Source organism: Coloeus monedula (assembly GCF_965178545.1).
Source record: "Coloeus monedula genome assembly, chromosome: 11".
Classification (NCBI taxonomy): Eukaryota; Metazoa; Chordata; class Aves; order Passeriformes; family Corvidae; genus Coloeus; species Coloeus monedula.
This window is the reverse complement of record NC_138791.1, coordinates 3,309,147-3,332,880: the sequence shown is the minus strand read 5'-3', so window position 1 is coordinate 3,332,880 and position 23,734 is coordinate 3,309,147. Positions and strand designations below refer to the sequence as shown.

The window sequence follows — 23,734 nt, the reverse complement described above, 5'->3', positions numbered from 1 at the left end:
TTAACTCTATTGTGACTTCACTACTAGAATAAAAAGCTGCAGTTAGCAGTGTGATAAAAACTTCCTAATCTTCTGCTGCATACCAACAGACCTGTTACCTGCTGGGCACTTCCCAAAAACAGCTGTCACCTTTTACTCCTCATGACAGGTGAAACTGGTTGTAACTGTGTACTACCCTGCCCATGCTAACGTTAGTGCAAGTTATTTGGAATACAATGTATTTCTAGAAAAAAAAAAATCATGAAAAAAATTAGCTCAAAATTATACTTTTACAACTGAAGTGGGGGTTTTAAAGTATATATACACCTGGAATTCCCTATCTCCCTCACTATGGGGACCTCATCAGCACTCAAAAGTAGCCCAAATTTTAGGCATTAGGCAGCCAAGTGCTGCCGCACAGTGGCGCAATGGCTTTAAGCAGCACCGATGCCGTCGGCGGTAAATTTAACACGTGGTTACCCCCCTGAGCTCCACTAACAGGAAAAGATGTCATCATCCTGCAGGAGATGCAGCTGAGAGAGAAACATTCATCTCACCAAGCTGCATAATTGGTGTGGGCCATGTCCCCACTCAAGGCTAAGTGCAGTTTCATACAAGCAAATGTAAAGAGGCATCACAAAGACCACAAGTTTCAAGTCACAAATGGACTTCAAAGGTTGCTCGTTCAGCTGAACTGCTGCAGTTTCAAAGGATAAAATCCATGTGTGACTACCTAAATATTCAATTCCCAAATTAACGATATGGCTTTTCTAAAGAATAGGAAGGACATCTTAACTGTTTACTCTCAGTCCCACGTCATTAAGTTAAAAAAAACCCCAAAACAAAACAACCAAAAAGCCAACAACTTTAAAGCTGAGCTGAAAATTCAGTTTTTCCTGATATTAGAAATACTATTACAAAGTGCAATAGTGTTAGAGAAATACTATTCCAAACTGGGGTAGTAGCTGTCTTCCTCTGCTTAGCACCCTAATTTCTGTGCTAAGAATAGGGCCTTATGAAAGACCTCCCTCCCAGAAAACCACCAATCATTAGTGTAACTTGTGGGCAGTGCTGCAATGACTACTCACATTAACCAAGCACACACAAATGTAGGAAAAAAAAAAAAAGGAAAAAAACCCAAACCAACAAAGAGCTGCTCATGTTTGTAGTGTTTTAGCTTTTCCCCAGCTTCTTGCAGAGAGGTAACATTTGGCATTTTCCAGTTTCCAGAATAAGATATGTGACTGTAGGAGAATGATTTGTGTGGATGAAAGCTGTGCAGGGTCAGGATGAGGCCCCAGCAGGTACCTGACAGAGCTGAGGGACACCAAGTGCTCTCAGGGCTTTACCTCAGTGTTAGTCTGCAAGAGCATCCTGTAGGGACCATGTTTTGGGAAGGAAGGGTGATAGAGACTTGGCAGTGCTGGCTCAATAGCTGGACTTGATCTTGAAGGTTTTTTCCAACCTAAATCATTCTATGGTAACCATTTTGTGGCTGAACACTAAACCAGACCTTCAGAACTATCTTGCATGGATGCATGCAGAATTCCAAAGTTCCAAAGATGTTAAAGAGTCAAAAGAACCCATTGAAGCTTAGATGAAACAGTCAAAGGTTTCAGCTGGAAAAGGAAGTACTGACATTTGTCCATTTGAAGTTTTGTTTGTTTGGTAGTTGATTTTTTTTCAAACATTCATTAACCCTTACCTGCATTTCAAGAAGCTGGAATTCCAATTGAAAAGACAGGGAGTGACATTTCCCTGATAATCTGTGCTTCTGCACTGTCCTGTTTTCAGCTGTTATAAAATCAAGTTAACAAAATAATCAATTACACTTCTATTCAATGACTACTGCATTTCTTCCAATCATATTTAAAGTACCAACTGATACAATTCCTCATGTAAAGAAGTTTAAGATGTTTAAAAACCCCAAAAACTAACTCCACTTTTCCCCCATGCAAAGGGCAATAGTAGTCTGTCACTTTCCCACTAAGCAAAGCACTACATTTACTCAGAAACTGTTTTGTCAGTGAACCAAATCTTATTGTATTTCAAATATCAACAATCTAATTGTCTTTCTGCTAACAGTGAAGTAGAACATAGGTTTGCAGATGAACTGCAACCAGTATGCTCAGTAAAGGGCACAAAACTGCTTACTTTTTTCCACTGTTTTCTTGGAATGGCTTGTGAACTGAAAACCAGTAAGTGTCATGAAAAATGAGAGATCTGTTCCTAGACTTTCAAGTTGAGCTTTCAGGTCTGATGGATATTCCTGTCCCTTGGTTTCTCCCTGGAATGATTTTCTAAAATGGGGAAAAAAAAAAATCAAAAGGGCAAAATACCCAGACATAACTTGTTTTTGCATGTCAGTACAGCAATATCATTAAATAAAAGGCATTGGGAATGGGATCTGATGGTTTTCAGACCCAAATCAGTTTTCAAGGAGTCAAATTTCAGATGGATCACATGGCTAGAAACAGTAAACTATTCTAACTTACATAAACTCTTTCCATTCACTGCCAGGTAAACACAGCTTTTACACCAAGTCTGGAGATGCAAGTGTCCCTTTTGAGAAACATGCAACAAAAGGGACCCCAAGATGCCTTTACTCATCTAAGTGACTTATTTTATCCACTGAGTCTACATTTACTAACATAAGGAAAGTCCTAACATAGAGGCAAAAGCTTATCCCAAACAATTTTGACAGAGAAACTCTGTTAATCTAACAAATGAGAAAAAGGCATACATTGACTTCAGTATCTCCTCATCAGAAAAAAAAGTGGATTCTTGTCGGATATCTTCATACTTTTCTGTCAATAGCCTAATCTCTTCTTCCAGTGCCCGGATTTCATCTTCATAAGCTTGATAAATGCTCTTGTCCATTTCTCAGGATCAGTATTACTGCATAAAACAAAATAAGGATTTTTCTCAGAGCAAACAAACATGGGATTAATGTTTTAACAATACAAGCATAACATTAGGTAATTGTTTTAAGATACAGACCAGTGCACAGCCTCCAGAGACAGACGCTGAATCAGGAATCTAATGGAGTCAGGGGCTTTAAGAACCTTTTTAATTAGTCCTAATTTGATCCAGGAGCACATCCAGCTGTTTTACATTTGCTGTAATAGAACAACAAGCTGCTCCACAGGTAAAAACCAATTGCAATCAGAGATAAAAACTGAACCCAGCTTTGACCAATTGACCTAACGACTCACCTGGTCAGACGAGGCACAGCTGCTCCTAACACTATTCCTAACATGATCTGCCTTCAGAGTAAACAGCAGTAAAAAGACACAAATTGCAAAGACACTTCACCAGTAATTTAAAAAACAGATAAACCTCAGTTTTCAGGAAAGATAATAATCTGACATTCAGCCTAGCTACAACACAGTCAAACGTCTGTGGGAGATATTATGCAGCTCAAAACGGATGTACTAATACTTTTGACCAGGAAAAAGTCAACATTTAGTTTTGTGTGGTTTTATACCACCCCTACTCTATGTGCAAGTTCCACACTAACATGGTTCAGTAAAAGGGGATGAGGGGGAAATAGGATTTTATTTATTTAGTAAGAAATAGTGCCTTTATAACACACATAAGAAAACAACATCCAAAGTATGCTTTGCGTTAAAGACTTGCTTAGTGACTAAAGGAAGTATATGCAATTAAATAATCATCCAGTCATCACCAGATTTTTTTTTAATTGGATACAGTGAAGAAAGTCACGGTCATAATAAAGAGTATGGTGTGAAAAAGAAAAACATTAAAACAGCCAGAACTTTACTCCAGGTCAGCTGGTCCCTCTTTTAACAGCAGCAACACAAGACAAACTACGTGCAGCTACTTGAACTCAAGGATTTCACTAGACTGCAGAAGACTCAGGCACTAATTATGACTTCAGAGAGCTTTATATCTGGGAGAAAAACCCCACACTTTAATTAAGCAAAACAAGACTTTTACAAACGCTCCTCCTGTAATATATCACATACGCGTGTATATACATGTATATTTATAAATATTTGTGAATTAACAGCACATTTTTCACTTTTCTACGTACCTGCCCGTTTACACCCCCGACTATTTGATGTTACGCTGCCTCAAGAGGAGCTGGGAAGCGCCTTAGAGCGCTTGTGAGAACCGAACTGGACCTTCCGACCTCGCAGGGCGATGCTGAAATCGCGACTCGTCCGAGGAGCCGGTGCTGCCCCGCACCGAGGCTCGCAGGTGCCAGAGATGCCGCGAGGGCGGGAGGAGTGTCCAAGCAGCGCAGTCGGCAGCCCCGGCACGGAGCGAGGAGCGGTCGGAGCGCTCTGACACGGCCCCGGCGGCCCCGGCACGGAGCGAGGAGCGGTCGGAGCGCTCTGACACGGCCCCGGCACGGAGCGAGGAGCGGTCGGAGCGCTCTGACGCGGCCCCGGCACGGAGCGAGGAGCGGTCGGAGCGCTCTGACGCGGCCCCGGCACGGAGCGAGGAGCGGTCGGAGCGCTCTGACGCGGCCCCGGCACGGAGCGAGGAGCGGTCGGAGCGCTCTGACGCGGCCCCGGCACGGAGCGAGGAGCGGTCGGAGCGCTCTGACGCGGCCCCGGCACGGAGCGAGGAGCGGTCGGAGCGCTCTGACGCGGCCCCGGCACGGAGCGAGGAGCGGTCGGAGCGCTCTGACGCGGCCCCGGCACGGAGCGAGGAGCGGTCGGAGCGCTCTGACGCGGCCCCGGCACGGAGCGAGGAGCGGTCGGAGCGCTCTGACGCGGCCCCGGCACGGAGCGAGGAGCGGTCGGAGCGCTCTGACGCAGCGCGCGCGCCCCGCGCCGTTCGAACCGCGCGCCAACCCGCGAGCCTGGGCGCTACCACAGCTGCTGTCCGAGCGGGGGGCGCTGGCCGCGCCTTCCTTCCCCTTCCCGGTCAAACAACAGAGCTGCTGGGGGATGATTCCCGAGTTCTTTATTATAAACGTCAGGGAAAAGCCTTGCTTTTTCGGCTGTTGCCTTGGTTACGTTAATTTTTGCTCACGTGTTCCGGAAAACACCCCTGCTTTTCTTCCTGGTTAGTTACGTTCAAAGCGTCCGCTGTTACACGAGCTGTGCTCCCTGTGCTCCCACCACACTCGACCGGCCGGAAACAGGAACCCGGCAGAGACGAGCAGCCGCTCAGGATCCAGCGGCCGCAGGAGGCGGAACCCTTTTTTCGAGTGCGGGCTGGGGAGAGTTGCGAGGGGGAAGGTAAGCTGGTGGCGCTGCGGGGCTTGCACATGGCGGCGGTGAGGCAGGGCCGGAGCCGCCTGCGGGGCTCCTCAGTCTGGGGGTCCCTCGGCATCTCCCGGGAGGGGAGGGTTGGGCTGTGGGCGGCTCGCGTTCCCTCCATAGGGAACCCTTGGGTTATATTGCAAAGAGCCGTCTGCACTTACGCTCGCGCATTTGGTTATATGGTTCAGGGTTTTAAAACCCCCCCAGCGCCTGAACCCCGGTTCCTGCAGCAGCGCGGGATTTGCTGTCGCTGCGCTGGAGCAGAGCGTGTTACCTACTTCAAATCAAAGAGTGCTCTGCTTATAGGGTTCTTCATGGCTTTCTGATGCGCTGATTTGTCCCTGATTCGTTGTTCAAATCACATTAACTTCTGTGTCATTGATCTGTTTTGTGTCCTTGCAGAGAAACAGGGTGTGTGTTCTGGGTGTCACACCTTGACTTCTGAGCATGGAGAAGGAACAGGTTTCCAAACGTTTGTATGTTGGAGGGCTTGGCCATACAGTTTCCAAGGCTGAACTGGAAGAAAGATTTGGCAAGTTTGGGCGTGTTTTGGAGGCAGAGATCATTACCAGAAAAGATGATCAGGGTAACAGTTTTCTTTCATCTTTTAAAAGTTAATTCCTTTTCTATTGGCATGTGAAATGGAATTTTTGCTTCAGAGACAGGTCAATTTTAAAGGAAACCTTGAAACTACATGGAAATTAACTTAACGTTTGTCATTCACCAGGGAACCCTACGAAAACTTTTGCCTACATCAGTGTCAACATTTCTGATGCAGATCTGAGAAAGTGTAAGTACTTTTTTGTTTTGGTTAGTTATGTTTTTGAGGCAGGTTACAGCGCTGATAATTCATCTCATGTTGTCACATCCAGCTGTGGTCACAGTAGAGCCTTTTTCATTCTGTTGTCAGGTTGATTCTCTTCTCTTTAAGCTGCAGTTTTATGGAAGCTGCTTTGCTGACATTTTCAGAAATTGCTGTGAGCAGATTGAAAAGATTCCTTGTGACTGAAGTAGGTGATTTGAGAGTTCCAGAGATTTGTAGAAGGGTCTGGCTTGGAAGGGACCTTAAAGATTATCTCGTTCCACCCCCTGCCATGGGCAGGGACACCTTCCACTATCCCAGGTTGCTCCCTGTTCAACCTGGCCTTAAACATTTCCAGGGATGGGGCAGCCACAGCTTCTCTGGGCAACCTCTTTGTTTGTTCTAAGCCTTTCATGAAAAGGAAATGTACTTCAAATGCTTCCATGAGGTCTATAAACTATTGAAATTAAATTATGTGAGAGGAAACCCAGAAGACGAGCTGATGCAAAGCTTCTGTTGTAATGTGCCCCTGTGTGTGGGGAATGCTGCCATGAGGTACTTCTGCAGTGAGCACTTCAGTTTTGGATGTAGACCTGGTTTAAGATTTGGGTATTGGCCCTTTCAGGTCCAAGCCTAACCCAAGTGAGCAGTGAGGTTATAAGGTCATGCTGAGGGAGCCTCAGGTTGTCATAGAAGGAGGTGTAGTGAGGTCTGTGGTGTGCTTTCTGTTAACATAGAAAAGACTCATTTCCCATCTCTCTGTTTTGCAGGCATGTCAATTTTAAATAAAACAAAATGGAAAGGGGGGACCCTGCAAATTGAGTTGGCCAAAGAAAGCTTTTTGCAGAGGTAGAAACCAATCTTTTCAAATGTATGCTGTTGCTAAAATCACCTTTTTTCTGCTTATCTGATAATATTATGGCTGTACTTCCATCTTCTACGCTGTTATTCTTTCAGTTTTTGTAGACTCTGGTGGGCTGTTGATGTGTGTTTTATGGTGCAACGTGTTTTGCATCATTATTCCCTTGAAGGTGATGGGTGTTAATTCTCTGAGTAGTGAGTGGTTGCTGTTCTGTGGGAGGGGATCACTGCCAGCTCCAATTCTGCACCTGGGCAGACCTTTTTCCATGTGTGATGTACTTTCTGGTACAGGCTGGCCACAGAGAGGGAGGAAGCAAAGCTGCAGAAAGAAAAACCACAGAGAAATGACCAAATGTGTCTGTTGGAATCACTGAAAAAGACTGGAGTTGTGGATTTCCACATGAGAGCAGTACCAGGTACAGAGGTGCCAGATCATAAGGTATGGTGGGGGTAGATGTGTAAGAGAAATAAAACAACAAAGAGCAAGCTCATTGCATCTAAATCATGCCAAATTTATGCTTATAAAGAAACTTCATTATTCAGGGTGACAGTCCAAGCTGTGAAAAGCACTCTGAGGAAAAACCTCGTGTGTAGACCTGGAGAAGGGTCCTGTCATTCTTTGCAATGTCTGGAAATAATAATGATCATTCTGTCCTCTCTTGCATGTGAAATGAAGAAATGCTTCGTTCCTCATCTATATTGGGAATATCTCTGTGTCACCCTTAAAAGCTTGCTAAGAGAATGTGTGACTGATTTCTCTACACCACACAGCTTTTGATGGCTGGGTTGGGCTTCAACACAGAATCAGGGTCTGCACATGCTTACAAAATTAAGAATAAATTCACTGGACATGCAGACTTAGGCAACAAAATTTATATTTACTACAAAGTTTTCAAAACTGTTTGCTAAAGCACAGAATGGTTTCGGAGGGATTTTTAATTTTTTTTTTTTTTTGTGGGAAAGGAGAAAAAACCAAAATAATAGTGATTCTGTCTTTGTAGGTACCACTGTTTATTCATAAACCAGAAGCCCTATATTAAAAACAGCACTTGTAAAGCAATTTAGTTCTTTATTATCACTCTTTATTTGTAGGTTGTTGAAATTTAGTTTTTTGGTTGGCTTTGGTTTGTTTGGTTTTTGAGAAGGAAGCTGGCCAAGTTGCATGGTAGGGCTCACTAGAGAGAATAAACAAAAAAGAATCCATCACATGTGGTTCTTCATTAATGTTTTTGTTACTTAGAATAAACATTTGTTTTATTCCAGAGTTACTTCCACTTTGTATTTTTTTTAAACACTGATTATTTTTCTTTTCTTTTAGAAGTGGGTTGTTGGAAAATTTGGCAGAGTCTTGCCTATCCTGCACCTCAGGAATCAACAAAAAAATAAAATATCCTTTTCTGATTGTTTGGGCTGGGACACAACTCCCTTCCTTTTGTCATATGGAGAAACAGTTGCTTAACAGTCTTAATTTTACTTCTCTGTCAGGCTTAATTTACTGAATCCCCCAAGTAAATCCTGCACTAAGTTTGTGTGACTTGTTTTCTACTGCAAGTCAGTTGTTTAAAGGCTTATGGTCATGACACAAAAAAGAATTCTTTGCTGTCCTTTCCTGCAGAATTCAGCCTGTTCATAAAGCCCTGAGTCTGCTGAAAGGATCGGGGTGTTTCACATCCTTAACTCAGACTAACGTGGTGAAATATGACCCCTCAAAGTACTGCCATAACCTTAGGAAGCTGGAGCCAGACCTGGCACATGCAGCTCCTGTATCCCAGCTCACCTGGCACCTGGAAGGGGGAGATGACAGCACAACCAGGAAGCGGCGAGGGGAATTCCCTGGGATGAGAAAACCACTGAAGAAACGAAGGCAGCTGGGCAGCGAGGCCTTGAATGGAGCAGCTCTGTCCTCTGGGTGTCCAAAACACACAGACTCACCACAGCTCAACCAGAAATCAAAACCCAAACCTAGTGAGGAGTTGGAATTGCTTCCAACAAGGAAGCTTGATGGGAGGATACCAGGGAGAGGTTTATTAGCAGATCAAAGCAATGCAAATGGAGTTGCAGCCAAAAATAACACAAGTGTTTCTGATAGTGACATTGATTCTGAAGAGGAGATCAGAGCAATGGTAAAAAAAGAGACAGAAAGACATAAAGCTGAAAATGTTGAGACTGGAAGTGAGCACTTGGAAGTTGTTGGGGATAATTTTGAGTTAAAATACAGTAGTCATTGGTCCTTAAGCAATTCAGATGCCATGAAGAAAGCTATCAAAGGAAGTAACAGAGAGAAAGAGACTATGGACTGTGATAATGGTTATGATTCAGCAGATACAGATGAAATTATTGCTGAAAGTAAAACTCCAGAAGATTCTAAACAGGGGAAGGCGAAAAATAAAGAAATACTAGCTAAAAAAAAATGCAGTTTGGTAAATGGCTCCTCACTGAAAACTCACAGTTTAAAAGAAGAGCGCATTCAAAGAAAAGGGAAAATGAACAAATCCAAAATTGCTGCCTTGCAGAGTACAGCAACCAGCAGTACAACAGAGATACATGATAGTGACAGCTCTTGCTCAGAGTCTGAGAAAGGGGAGTCTGAAATCAGCTCTGATTATGAGTCCATGATGCAAAACTGTTATCGCTTAGACCTGACCTTGGATGACTTAAAAGCACTGGCTACAGAAAACACTGGGACACCTGCAGAGGGGTCAGGCAGTGCACAGAGTCCTTGTCAGTCCAGTGCTGAAGATAATCCCAAGGATAATATTGTAAATAAAGCAAAACTTCCTAAATTTCATCCTGCAGTTAAAAAAAAAGTTGTCTGTCCTGAAGATGTTCTGGCTGATATTTTAGCAGGGGAGGAGGATGCTGTTGAGGAAAGCTCCAAGGGACAAAATAATTCACATTTGAAATACCAGCCCTTCAGAGGAATGGGGTCCCTTTGTGTAAAAGAGTTATGTAAGGACAGCACTGAGTTAAAGAAGAAGTCTGTAGAAAGTTTGGGACTTGAAGCTTGTACATCCTATTGTGGGGAGGAGTCATCCAAAAATCAGCCAAAGAGCCATCCATCGTGTTCATTTGAAGTCAGCAGCAAAAAGAGACACAAAATGCCTTGTGAACAATACAAGGAGCTGTCAGCTGCTGCCGACTCAGCAGCTGGCTCCAGGCCTCATTTGCAAGGGAAGAACAAAGGTGTGAGTTCTCTACAAGACCAAAACTCAGAGCATGGAGCTGCTGCTGCCAGTACTGATCAGAGTGATGGGAGCAGTGACACGGACAGTGATGCTGCAGGGGCCCAGGAACACATTAAACAGCAGCTGAAGAGCCCAAAACGGCTTTCCAAAACATTTAAGAGGAATACATGCAAAAAAAATCCAGAATGTGAAGGTAATGAAGGTGGGAATGGGAAGGCAAGCCTTCTGGAAGATAAGGAGCTTTGTCTTCATGCTGCTGCCTCAAAGGAGCCCAGTACAATAGAGAAACAGCTCCAGGACAACCAGAGGAGGCTGGCAGCTCTGGAAGAGCGATACAGAGAGAGAGAATTACAGAAGAAACTCATTCAAGGAGCTCTTTCTAATCTGGTAATTATACTCACAACTTCTACCTGAATAGTCCACAGTACAAGGAAGAGGGTAATTAATACATGTGGAGCATGATGCTTTAAAATCAGTCTCGAATTTCTGATGACATTGCCAGTTTTCTTTTGAGAGTATACAAAAGGCTGCATACCCCATCCCTGGAATACCTGTAGAGTTGCAAGAGGAATAGCAGATTCTTCTTTTTGTGTCATGGAAATGTCTTTCAGAGAGTCATGTCTGAGGGCAGCAAGTATTTGATGTGTTTGACTTGACAGTTGACTCTTTCCTAGGATAAGCAGCCAGCAGAAAAGCACAAACACATCATATTCGATTCCGATGAGGAAAACGAAGCTGAAGTGGATGAGATGTTGAAAAAAGACGCAAGTTCAGGAAATATGCATGGAGAAGTAAGTGTTACTGGGAAAAGTTTAGTGTGACATAATCAGAAAGTTGAATTTTTATACCAAACTATCTCATGTTGTAACACCTGAGTTACCCTTTGCATGGGTATTTTGCCCATGGTAAAACCGAACAGTCGTAACAGAATTGTACAAGGTGTGTGCACAAGGTAAGATTCGAAGCATGTGGATCAGGAAGGGGACTGGTTGTGCAGGAAATCGCTTTTTCAGCTAAACTGGAGAGCACATGAACAAAGTTGGGACTGATTTATATTCTCAAACTTATGTAAACAGCTACTTTTCTCTTTTTGATTTTGTGTAACAAAGGATAAGTCAGCTTCCAAACCTTCGGGCAGACTGTTTGATAGCAGTGAGGATGAGCAAGAGGATACAGACGATGAGCCATTCAAAATTAAGCCCCAGTTTGAAGGCAAAGCTGGTGAAAAAGTGAGTGAAGCCATTACTGTAACTGAGTTTTCTGTAGGTCTCCGTAACACCGCTTCAGAAGAACACAACTTGTATCTTTTCATTCTTGCTGAATACGATTTTTATGAACTTACAATAGAATTCCCTTAAAGGAAGGAAATAATGTGTGGTGGGGAGTGGGAGGAGTTTGTCTGACATGGTTCTTCGTATAAAAAGAAATTACTGGAAAAGGTGTCAAAAGCTAAAGGTAAAGAGTATGTTACCATAATTATAGTAAAAAAATCAAAGTTACTGAATGATGATTTCCTTCTCTGGTGCTCAATAGCATCTCTTTCATTTGTCCAGCTCCTGAAGCTGCAATCCCGCTTTGGCACCGATGAAAGGTTTCGCATGGATGCTCGCTTCCTTGAGAGTGACAGTGAAGAAGAAGGTAAAACTGATCAAATTTCCTGGCTACTGGTAGTCATAGAGCCTTTCAACAGCCTTTCTTGCTTTACTGGGATCTTGTGTAGAGCATCTGTCAGTGGCAGAGGAGTTGCACAGCTGAGTGATGCAAGCGGGGAACAGGTTAAATAAATGCCCTGACTTTTCCATGAAATAGATGCCTGTGACATTTCTAATGAAAGATTTTCTACAGTGCAAGGGAGAAAACCTCTAAGTAGCTTTAAGATAAAGGAAGTGATGTGTTTATAGGCATGAACTCTTGTAGTACTGTAGGAAATGTTGTGCATCCAGCATTACAGGCTTAGCAGAGAAAATAGAATGTATTTATTTTTCTCTTAGCAGAGACAAACAGCCTGAAAGCAGATGAAGAAGAGGAGCTTGCTGCAGAGAAAAAGAAAAATCTGCAAATACTGGGAAGCCTCCTGAATATCAACCTGGAGCAGCCCAAGCCAAATAAAACAGCCACGAGTGTGAAGAAATTCAAGTATGAATCATCCACTGTCAGTAAAGAAGGAGGTTTAGCAAGGCTGAGGTTTTTTAGGAAGGCAGCTGAAAGACCCTGAAATCTTTAAATTTTGAAGGATGGGCATAAAGGGTTCTTGTGTGTTGTTTTGGGTTTTTTGCTGCTTTGGACCATTTGAATTTATGCAATGTTTGGTACTAAAAGAATTACATCCATATCTATATGGATAGCTGTATTTATGTAGTTCCTCAAGAGATTATCAGTTGCACACAAGTGAGGGCTGTGTTTTACCTGAAGTATTGCTGTTTGGTTAAATCCACTTCTGCTTCTATATTGCCTGAGCCAGACACTGACTAGAGAGTGCTTCCTAACTGACAGTTATATTTTGGATTGATTTGAAGCTTTTTTGGTAAAACAATGTGAATTTGGGTCTGACTGTAAAGATTTGGGGTAGCTTTCAGTTAGGCATTTAGAATGTAAAATGCTGTTTCTTCTCCTTTCTATTTTTGTAGAGATATTAATGCCCTCCGTTATGACCCCACAAGAGAGGACCATGCAGTTTTTGAAAGGAAACCAAGTGCTACAGAAAATGAGAGGTAGTGTTACAGCTTGGTAACTACAATTGTGTTGTTTTTTCCCGTGGAAAGATGGTTAGAGCAACAGACTGAGTTGGAAACTATGCAGATTGCTCTGTTTTTAACTTAGTTGTCTCTGTGGTTGCTAAAATCAAGCTATAATAGGAATTGTGACCACTAAAACCAGCATGTAGGATCGTCTTTCCTCCCAGTCCATCTGTTCTCTGCTGTAAGTGAAGGTGAGGAAGCTCAATACAGGGACCTTGAGATTTGCAGGTCTCTGAGAAAAGTGTATTAACTCTTGACATTGCTATTGGCAGGAATCTGTGCTAAATACCTGATTTCTGTGTTGCCACCTATTAAGTGAAAAGTCACTTCAGGGGGTGGCTAATTAAAAAGGACACTTGTTCCTGCCTTTAGACTCAAACCTCAGATGTTTCCCCACTGCTTACCCTTGAAAGTGAACCACTCCTTAGTGGGCTTGGATACGTTTAGGGAGACAGAAGAGCAAGGTGGCTCTTAGGGAAGCTGTCTTTGGAAAGGACACGTGCTGTGTTGCTATCCTTAAGCAATCTGATTTCAGGAAAGCCAAAAGGAAGAAGAAAGAAGAGAGTGAGACACTGCCTCAAGTGTCTGAAGACATCTATTATGATATTGCTGCTGATTTAAAAGACTTGTTTGGATCTTCAAAGAAAAAAACAGAAAACACTGAGGACATACCCTGGGACAAAGAGGATGCACAGGACTCTGTCCCAGCTGACCATCTGGGACCTTTGCCTGCGAATGACGTAGCTCAGGAGTCGAGTGCTTTCAAATTTTCCTTCTTTGGAGACACACAGGAGTCGGGCATGAAAGAAGGTAACAACAAAATGTGTAAGAGATGCCTAGAACAAAGTGGAAAATACTGGAGTAGAGATTTAGCTCAGAAAATCTGAGGGGGGAAGATTCTGTCCTTCTGAGATCTGCCTTCTCCAGTGTAAGTATTTCACTTGAAAGGAGGGACTTTTCCTGGCAAGTAGAGGGATAACCTGGTTTTGGCTTTTTTTCTTTTTTGGTGCTGTTATTGCAGAGCCTTACATACTTGGACCAATAAAACCGGTGAAAGTCACATGGCAAGAGGATCCACGTTTCCAAGACAGCAGTTCTGAGAGTGATGATGAGCCTGAACCATCAGAAATTGGAAAGGACCAAGAAATGCAAGTTCCATTTGTATTTGTTCTCTCCTTGGTTGTCGTAGTTGGATGCTGTGGGCATATTAAGAGCAGCACTCGGGAAACGGGAAACGGACATTGCACACCTCTGAGCAGTGAAAGTCATCTTGGAAAACCGTCTGTGCTGCACAGAGTCAAAACTCCCAGCAGCCCATTTGATGTGAAGCTGAATATGAAGAGAGAGAAGTTGAGCACAAGAAATTAACTGGGTCGTTTTGGTTTGACCAAACCCAAACTGAGTTTGGCCAAAAGCCAAAGACACAGTCAGTTTTCTTTTAAAAAGTGGGGTTTTTATAGAAGGCTCTGTTTGGTTACTGTGGAGTAAAGCTCTTCAATGTTTACCATTTCTCTGAAGCGCTGCAGCTTTAACTCGTGTTCACGGCATTTGATAGTGCTTTTTAGGATGCTAAAATCCCTTTGTACTTGTCTAGGTTTCTTTCTTTACCACACACGGAAAGTGCCAGAGTCTTCTTCTTCTCCAAAGATGATGAACGCCTAAGAGGTACAACAGAACTTATTCACCCCTTTTGTATTTTTTTCCTTTTCAACTCTTACTGGAATTCAGTGAGGAAAAAATGCTGCCCACTTATGAATGGTTTGTAGTCAACATTTGCCACCCTTACTTGGGGTCTAGGTTGCGCTAGAAGCCCGTGAGGAAGTCCTGGCAAAATAAAGGCTGAGCAGCTGTCTGGCTTTCTTTTCTTTCAGATAATTGCCTAATAGGTATCTGGACTTTTGGAGCTTACCAAAAAAATAGTCACTGGACAAGTTGCCTAGACATTTCAGAGCCTTTTGGGCATATATATAATCTTAGTGCTCTGCAATCTTCCAGCCTGTCTGATTTACAGCATGTGTTAAAATGGAGATCTCAGTCCTTAGCCAGCATCAGCTTTCATCCTGGTGTTGAGCTTTTGCTGGAGCAGCTGCTATTTCACTGCAATCTAGATTTCAGCATGTTCAGGAAAACTGCTGCTGCCTTTCATTTCTCGTAGTACACGAGGCTGTAACACCGAACATTTCTGTCGGAGCCCACGTGTGGTGGTGGGGGGAAGCGAATAGGAAGGATGTGGAGAATAGAGCTGCTGACTTTACTGCTGTGTTGCTCATGAGTGATCCAAGCAGCAGCATCATCAGAAGTGTTTAACCCTTATAACTGGTTCTTTGTTTTGTGCAGAGGGCCCAAAGTTATTTTGTAGATCAGTAGAGCTCAGTGAAGAAAAAGAGGGTTGGGAAGACAGACGTAGATTATTGCTTGAGGTGAGTATGAAACGTCTGTTCCCTGGTAACTGTGGCTGAAAGCTGAGCACGAGGAGGGAACAGGGCTATGAATCTGCATGAGAAATTAATTCAGGACCTCAACATGAGCCTGAAACTTTGTAATTACCAGAGAACAAAAGTGGTTTAGTATACTGGTGTGTATAACGTCAGGTTGTGATGTCACTCAGGTAAACCACTAAATCTCTGCACGTTACAGGACAGGACCAGAGACTTAAGTGTACATAGAGAAAGTGTTCAAGAGAAATAGTGAGTTTAGAGACTTCTCCTAATAGTGGATTCAGAAGCTTCTCCTAATAATACGTTGGGTTTTCACCATTTTCAGGAATGCCGGAAGAAGCATAAGGATGCCAAAAGAAAAGTGAAAGCAAACCAATAAATCTTCTTTTACTGATGAGAAGCGTGTCATGTTTCTTCCTTGAAGAAGTTGCAAACCAATGTTACTTTGGAAATCCTTTCCAAGATCTAATAGGAAAAACTTTTGGCCAAAACTGTCAGCCTGTGTTTCTGCATAGGAATACGTGTCCTGTGTCAATTCAAGGTTTGTACCAGGGTTTGGAGTTTTCTGTGTAGGGCTTCAATGTCAGTTGCTTCTGGCCGGACTTTTGATAATTAGATCATGTAACGAAGACAACATTTTACTGTGTCCTCGTGTCCAGTGCTGCACAGGGTTGGGAAAGAGCAGGTAGCTCTGTGTCTATACATAACTTGCAGGGGCAGCACAGGAGCAGCTCCCAGGGCCTGGGGAACAAGGAGGTTCATGGCACTGAGGACAAAGTGTCCAGAGCTCGGCATAGTCCGGCTGAGCTCTTCTGGCTCCTTCTGCTTCTAGCCCTTGCCGAGACACGGGTTCACTACAGACCCTGGGGTGCCACTTCCCAACTTAGCCCTCTTCCTCTGCCTCCTCCCTGCCTCCTGGATAAAGGCACTTCCTGGCATTGCACCAGCTGTGCCTCCCTCCTAGTTCAGTGAAGGCATCCTTGTCCTCCCAAGGTGCCTCTCCCATGGAGTCAGGAAAATTGATGAACTCCTGCTGCCCCGGCATCAGGCAGGTGCAGGGTGTCCCTGCTCGTCACCCCTTGCTTTCCAGGGGTCCCGCTGATTGTTCTAGAAGCCATTGATCTGGATTTTCCAGGAGCATGCTTGCAAAGACATGAATGAGAAAAGGCCAAAAGAACAGTTTGTGCTTCTCTTCTAGCTGTTTTTTTCAATATATTTATTTGCTAGTAGGAAAGCATGGACCAAACTGGCAAAAGTGCCTTTCATGTGGGAAAAGCATCCTCCTGCATTTGACTTCTGAGTCGAGGACTGTTTCAAGCTCTCCAGTCAGATGTACGCAGAAAACTCCCACTGAATTCTCTGGGTTTCCATCAGAGTCAGTGTAAAAGCTGGCGTTTCTCAGGAGCTTATCACTAAATTTTCCATTTAATACTAAATGTCAAAGTTGTTAGTTCATAGGGTGACAGGATAATTGAGGTTGGGAGCCACGTGCGGTGGTCTCCAGTTTTATCTCCTGTTCCCAACACTGACCAGCAAGAGTATCAAATCAGGTTCCTCTGGGATTTCTCCAGACAGGTCTCAGGGAAAACGTCACTCCACCTGGGGCAGCTTTTGAATCTGTCCAGTGCAAGAGAGCCCACAAGCTCTCTGGGCAGCCGACTGCCAGGGGCAGGAGCCCTGGAGTGGCACTGCCTGAACAGCCCCTTTCTGCCAACAGTGCCACCCTCGATGGCTGCCCCAGGGCCTGGCATTTGACCCTGCACTTGCTGCAGGAGCCCCTGCCCTGGTTGGGCTCTGACCAAAGGCTCGGACTCATCTCAGAACCTCGGTTCCCAAGGGTGGCGTGGGACTGAGGCCATCGCTGCCCCTATTTTGGGTGCGCGTTGCTGATGTCAGAGTGGCCATTGTGACCCGTGCGACCAAGGCCACCAGAGGGAACGCTGGGCTCAGGCCGTGTGTCAGTGCGACCTGACAACGGGAGGAGAAGGTAGGACAGGGACGGGGCTGCCCAGGGGCCAGAGGAGCCCCACACCTCGGGGCTCTGGGCCTGTGCTGCAGGCTCACCTGCCTCTCCCTTCCCAGACGCAGCAGAGGAACATCCACGGGAGACAGCAGTGTTCCTCGACGCGGTGACGGGAGGAGAAGGCGGACTGGAGCAGGGCTCACGCAGGGCTCACCAGGGAGTAGTGCCCTCGTGGCTCTGGGCCGGTTCTGCAAACTCCCCACACTCTTCTTTCTCCCACAGAGGGAGAGGACGAGCGCCTGGAGAAGACTGCGGTGTTCCTGCACGGGGACTCATCGCAGACTAGAACCATGGCAGAAGGGAAGCAGGAGGCCTCTGATGCCAGGGAGCCAGGTGAGGGCAAAGCAGCCCTCCTGCAGCCTGGCACAGGGGCTGTCGGGGCAGCCAGCGTGGGGCCCAGAGCGGAGGCAGGGGGAGGCAGGAGCTGCCCAGCCATGCTGGGGCTGGGAGCCTCCTTCCTCCCCAAGGGGGGCCCAGCCGGGCCAGGGGGCAGCTGTGGGGACGCCCGCGCTGTCCCCTGCTCCCCAAGGCCTCCAGGCCTGCCCATCAGCCAGGCAGGCAGGGCCAGAGCAGCCCTTGGGGCCGATGCTGCGGGCTAAGAGCCCCGCAGAGGTGCTCGTGCCCGGTGCCATTGGCTCTGTCCCCTGCAGCATGCCTGCTGTGCCGCCGCACAGAGGCTGACCCGGACATCTGCGGCGACAAACAGGAGAAGCACGGGCTCTGTGCCCACGTCTTCTGCCTGGTGAGTTGCACTGGGCCTCCCTCCAGCATTGCAGTGGGCAGCCCCTGCCACTCTCTCCTCATCAGCTCCCTGTCTTTGCCACAGAATTTCGCCAGCCTCATTTTTCAACGAGACAATGATCGGACCAGATCCATTGGCTATCGCCCTCGTGATATCCGTCTTGCAGTCAGCCGGGCGGCTCAGAAGGTGAGAGCCTGACAAGAACAGGGAGGTTTGTGCCAGGCAAGGTTTGCCAGTGCTTAGCCCAGACCCCACAAAAGAAAGGCCGGCCCTTCCCACCAGCTGTGGCACAAAAGTCTGGCTCCCAGCAGCTCCACAGAGGCTCTGGCACAGGAACCTCTTCCTCCAGGCGGGTCTGTGGGCTGAGACCCAGCAGCGGCCACAGTCCTGTGTCCTGCCCGGAGCCGTGGGGCTGCCTGGGGAGGCCCCGAGGCTGCTGCTGATGGGGCTGCTTGGCTCTTTCCAGCACTGCTGCGTCTGTGGGGAGACTGGGGCCACCATCATGTGCTGTCAGGAAGACTGCGACAGATGGTTCCACCTGCCCTGTGCCAAGGAGGGTCACTGTGTGACTCAGTACATAACCCCATACAGGTACCTCCTCTCCCCTTCTGGCCACCCCTGTAGAAGGACCCAGCATTTCTCACTTTGCTCATCCCTTTTCCATCAGGTCCTACTGCCCTGAGCACTGCCCAGAACAGGATGTGAGGGCGATTCCGGAGCCGGGCACCGAATGCCCCATCTGCATGGAGCCTGTGGAGGAGAGAAAGAGCTACACAACACTGGTGTGCCCAGCGTGCAAAAAGGCCTGGTTCCACAGGGACTGCATCCAGGTAGGAGCCATTCCCGCAGCCCCGGGGCCCAGCAGGCGCTCAGCAGCATGAGGGCCTTGCTCAGGCTGCTGCTGTTTGCCCTGCAGGGACAGGCCTTGCGCGCTGGTGCATTGTACTTCCAGTGCCCCTTCTGCAGAGACGATGATGAGTTTGCTGTCCAAATGTTCGTCATGGGGATCCGAATCCCCTTCAGGTTGGTGTCCTTCTGCCTGGCTCACAACACAGGAGGGGGCAGCTGCTGTGCCAGGCCCTGCCCCAGCAGTCCTGGCCCTGCCCTGTCCCGTGAGTCTGGGCTTCAGCTTCACGCAAAACTTGCAAAAGCACCGGAGGAAGAGCAGGGACAGCCTCTACCTCCAGGATGGCAGAGCAGCACAAGCTCATCAGCTTTTCCTTTCCCCATCAGACAGCCAACATGGGAGGACAACGATGCCTTTGCAGAATTAGGAGAGAGGCACAGCTGGTGCAATGCCAGGAAGTGCCTTTATCCAGGAGGCAGGGAGGAGGCAGAGGAAGAGGGGTAAGTTGGGCAGCTGCACCCCAGGGCTCTGCAGGGAACCTGTGTCTCGGCAAGGGCTCGAAGCAGAAGGAGGCAGAAGAAGAGCTCAGCCGGACAATCCTGAGCTGTGGACACTTTGTCCTCAGTGCCATGAACCCATTTGCTTTCCCAGGCCCTGGGAACTGCTCCTGTGCTCCTCCTGTGCTGCTGAGGGCACCCACAGGCGCTGCTCTGGCCTCAGAAACAACACACCCAGCTGGGAGTGCGACAGCTGTGCTGGTCTGGGCACAGGTATGAGGCAACGCAGCTGCGTGGCCCTGGGCTGGCGTCAGTGCCAAGGCTGGGCTTGGCAGAGCCCGTCCACTCCTGGAGGGCTGAGGGCACTGCTCTGGCCTGGCCTGGCCCAGGCCTGCTGGGCCCCTCTCATTCCTGCTTCCCCTTACAGCCCCCAGGGATGAGCCGGAGCTCAATGCCCCCAGGGATGAGCCTGAGCTCAATGTCCCCAGCCTGGCCGGACAGTCAGGATTGGAGCCTTCCCATGGCTCTGCACAATCCGAGGCCATCAGCCCCAACTCTGGCATCCTGGCACCATTGGGTGTGCCTCCCCTGTCTCCGTCTCCAGAGACCAGCAAACGCAGCAGCGTCCAACATGCATCAATGAGGCAGCTGCTGCAATCTTCCTCGCTGGAGAGCAGCAGCCCCTGCACGGAGAGTGAGGTGACATCAAGGTCATCAGACACCAGCCATTCCAGAAGCTCTGGGTCTGACCGCAGGCAAAATCGCTCTCGCCGGCAAAGTCGGGCCTCAAATCCACCTGTCCAGTCGAGGAGTCGCCGTGACAGGAGCCAGAGGACAGCACCAAGGGCTGAGAGGCCCAGGCACAGAAGGACACCATCAGAGACATCCCCCAGACGCAGCCGCTCGCGCCAGCAACGTCGGACCTCAAATCCACCTGTCCGGTCGAGGAGTCGCCGTGACAGGAGCCGCAGGACAGCACCAAGGGCTGAGAGGCCCAGGCACAGAAGGACACCGTCAGAGACATCCCCCAGACGCAGCCGCTCCCGCCAGCGACGTCGGGCCTCAAATCCACCTGTGCGGTCGAGGAGTCGCCGTGGCAGGAGCCGCAGGACAGCACCAAGGGCTGAGAGGCCCAGGCCGAGGGAGACAACATCAGAGACATCCCCCAGACGCAGCCGCACCCGCCAGCGACGTTGGGCCTCAAATCCACCTGTGCGGTCAAGGAGTCGCCGTGGCAGGAGCCACAGCACAGCAGCAACTGCTGAGAGGCCCAGGCCGAGGGAGGCACCATCAGAGACATCCCCCAGACGCAGCCGCACCCGCCAGCGACGTCGGGCCTCAAATCCACCTGTGCAGTTGAGGAGTCGCCATGGCAGGAGCCACAGCACAGCAGCAACTGCTGAGAGGCCCAGGCGTAGGGTGACATTGCCGGGGACATCCACCAGGAGCAACCGCACCCGCCAGCGACGTCGGGCCTCAACTCAGGCCTCGAAAAGCAGCATGTAGCGTCATCTTTTCTTTCTAGTCCGTCTGTTCTCTGCCGTAAGTGAAGGTGAGGAAGCTCAATACAGGGACCTTGAGATTTGCAGGTCTCTGAGAAAAGTGTATTAACTCTTGACATTGCTATTGGCAGGAATCTGTGCTAAATACCTGATTTCTGTGTTGCCACCTATTAAGTGAAAAGTCACTTCAGGGGGTGGCTAATTAAAAAGGACACTTGTTCCTGCCTTTAGACTCAAACCTCAGATGTTTCCCCACTGCTTACCCTTGAAAGTGAACCACTCCTTAGTGGGCTTGGATACGTTTAGGGAGACAGAAGAGCAAGGTGGCTCTTAGGGAAGCTGTCTTTGGAAAGGACACGTGCTGTGTTGCTATCCTTAAGCAATCTGATTTCAGGAAAGCCAAAAGGAAGAAGAAAGAAGAGAGTGAGACACTGCCTCAAGTGTCTGAAGACATCGATTACGACATTGCTGCTGATTTAAAAGACTTGTTTGGACCTTCAAAGAACAAACCAGAAAACACTGAGGACATACCCTTGGGACAAAGAGGATGCGCAGGACTCTGTCCCAGCTGACCATCTGGGACCTTTGCCTGCGAACGACGTAGCTCAGGAATCGAGTGCTTTCACTTTTCCTTCTTTGGAGACACACAGGAGTCGGGCATGAAAGAAGGTAACAGCAGAACCCTTCTAACGGTGCCATTCCTAGGAAGAGCTTAAGGCAGGCACTGCAGAGCAATACGGTGTAAAGAGGGTCAGGATCCAGGGGCTTTTCAGCGGCAGAAGCCAGTAATTAGGCAGAAGCATTTTGATCTTCATTTCTACTTGCCAGGCTTGTGGTAGATTAAGGAGAGGTAACTCGTGCTTGCATCTCAGAGTTCTGAAAGGCGGGCTTTGAGAGAGAAGGCAGTGGGGTCTTTGCAGAGTGGTGAAAAAGCTTGTTGTCATCCCCTAAATTTCTCAAACAGGGAAAAAGGTGACACACCAGTCCTGGCAAGTTTCATAGAACCCAACAGGATTTCAAAGAAAATGTGTGTTAATGTAGAGTGAAGAGCAAAATGCTGGAGCTGACCCCAGGATTCAAGAACATTTTATTAGTTACTGAATTCTATTCTTGGACCTTTAGAAAATGGAAGCTGAATGACACACCATCACTGGCATCTGCTAACCTCAGATAAAATGAGGCCTTATGAAATGAAGATGAAACAATATTAAATCAAGTCACAGTCTTGTAGGAAAGAAAAGAAACTGTGCAAAGTTACCCAAAAGATTAAAAAACCCAAGGTGCTTTGTGTGCAACAACACAAAGCAACAAGCCCCCCCCACTTCTGCTGAATTCAGAAGGTAGTTAGTGTCTTCTGAATGCAGCGATCAAGGTTTAGGAATACGTAGGAGATGCCTAGAACAAAGTGGAAAATACTGGAGCAGAGATTTAGCTCAGAAAATCTGAGGGGAGAAGATTCTGTCCTTCTGAAATCTGCCTTCTCCAGTGTAAGTATTTCCCTTGAAAGGAGGGACTTTTCCTGGCAAGTAGAGGGATAACCTGGTTTTGGCTTTTTTTCTTTTTTGGTGCTGTTATTGCAGAGCCTTACATACTGGGACCAATAAAACCGGTGAAAGTCACATGGCAAGAGGATCCACGTTTCCAAGACAGCAGTTCTGAGAGTGATGATGAGCCTGAACCATCAGAAATTGGAAAGGACCAAGAAATGCAAGTTCCATTTGTATTTGTTCTCTCCTTGGTTGTCGTAGTTGGATGCTGTGGGCATATTAAGAGCAGCACTCGGGAAACGGGAAACGGACATTGCACACCTCTGAGCAGTGAAAGTCATCTTGGAAAACCGTCTGTGCTGCACAGAGTCAAAACTCCCAGCAGCCCATTTGATGTGAAGCTGAATATGAAGAGAGAGAAGTTGAGCACAAGAAATTAACTGGGTCGTTTTGGTTTGACCAAACCCAAACTGAGTTTGGCCAAAAGCCAAAGACACAGTCAGTTTTCTTTTAAAAAGTGGGGTTTTTATAGAAGGCTCTGTTTGGTTACTGTGGAGTAAAGCTCTTCAATGTTTACCATTTCTCTGAAGCGCTGCAGCTTTAACTCGTGTTCACGGCATTTGATAGTGCTTTTTAGGATGCTAAAATCCCTTTGTACTTGTCTAGGTTTCTTTCTTTACCACACACGGAAAGTGCCAGAGTCTTCTTCTTCTCCAAAGATGATGAACGCCTAAGAGGTACAACAGAACTTATTCACCCCTTTTGTATTTTTTTCCTTTTCAACTCTTACTGGAATTCAGTGAGGAAAAAATGCTGCCCGCTTATGAATGGTTTGTAGTCAACATTTGCCACCCTTACTTGGGGTCTAGGTTGTGCTAGAAGCCCGTGAGGAAGTCCTGGCAAAATAAAGGCTGAGCAGCTGTCTGGCTTTCTTTTCTTTCAGATAATTGCCTAATAGGTATCTGGACTTTTGGAGCTTACCAAAAAAATAGTTAGTCACTGGACAAGTTGCCTAGACATTTCAGACCCTTTCAGGTATGTATATCATCTTTAACTTTTTCTTGTCTTTCTGCTGTTATCATTAAGAACGTTGAGTATTCTTATCAGCCACATATGCCCGTGGGGTTCTTTGTCCTCCTGAATCTTGGTTTTTCTCTTCTGAATCCAGTGAATTTTGTACTAAAAACCAAGCCAAAGAAAACAACAGCCAAAGAAAACATACGCAGCCCTAAAACATTCCACAGGCCACCAAAACAATGGCTTGTTATGTTTGATAGAACACAGTTTTAGGACAGCCTTAAAGGATGTTTGTTTCTTGAGACCTACTAGATAACTGTGATGCAACGAGCTGATGTGTTCATACAGTTACTGTCCTGCGTGCTTCCAGCCTGTC

At 46.9% G+C, this 23,734-nt stretch overlaps 2 protein-coding genes across 6 annotated transcripts in view; one reads left to right on the top strand and one right to left on the bottom strand.

The window, feature by feature from the left end:
- CENPP (centromere protein P) overlaps positions 1-2,859 on the bottom strand; it is a gene marked incomplete at both ends in the record, with an annotated part of 109,897 nt that extends 107,038 nt beyond the window's left edge. Inside the window, 3 exons of the mRNA XM_082288778.1 lie at positions 1,685-1,773; positions 2,134-2,279; positions 2,723-2,859. Coding sequence (XP_082144904.1) covers positions 1,685-1,773; positions 2,134-2,279; positions 2,723-2,859 — 372 coding nt within the window. The remainder of the gene's footprint in view (positions 1-1,684; positions 1,774-2,133; positions 2,280-2,722) is intronic.
- Positions 2,860-5,211: 2,352 nt separating this feature from the next.
- On the top strand, positions 5,212-15,643 carry NOL8 (nucleolar protein 8). Of its 5 annotated transcripts, none has more exons than XM_082288512.1 (17): positions 5,212-5,233; positions 5,622-5,805; positions 5,947-6,009; positions 6,792-6,870; positions 7,174-7,321; positions 8,204-8,269; positions 8,571-10,454; positions 10,742-10,858; positions 11,177-11,296; positions 11,621-11,705; positions 12,059-12,203; positions 12,695-12,778; positions 13,341-13,615; positions 13,827-13,953; positions 14,400-14,470; positions 15,143-15,225; positions 15,569-15,643. In XM_082288512.1, the coding sequence occupies exons 2-17, from the start codon at positions 5,667-5,669 to the stop codon at positions 15,620-15,622; spliced, it is 3,540 nt and encodes a 1,179-aa protein (XP_082144638.1). In that variant the 5' UTR covers positions 5,212-5,233; positions 5,622-5,666; the 3' UTR covers positions 15,623-15,643. The 5 variants fall into 5 exon arrangements, with proteins under 5 accessions (XP_082144638.1, XP_082144637.1, XP_082144636.1 ...); XM_082288511.1 differs by having other exon boundaries at positions 8,201-8,269; positions 12,062-12,203; XM_082288510.1 differs by having other exon boundaries at positions 8,201-8,269.
- The last annotated feature ends 8,091 nt before the right edge of the window (positions 15,644-23,734 follow it).

Coding starts and splice junctions, on each gene's coding strand:
- NOL8 (XM_082288510.1), top strand. CDS start 5,667: ATGGAGAAGGAACAGGTTTCCAAACGTTTGTATGTTGGAGGGCTTGGC. Junction 10,859..11,176: donor CAGGAAATATGCATGGAGAA/GTAAGTGTTACT, acceptor TGTGTAACAAAG/GATAAGTCAGCTTCCAAACC. Junction 11,297..11,620: donor AAGGCAAAGCTGGTGAAAAA/GTGAGTGAAGCC, acceptor TCATTTGTCCAG/CTCCTGAAGCTGCAATCCCG.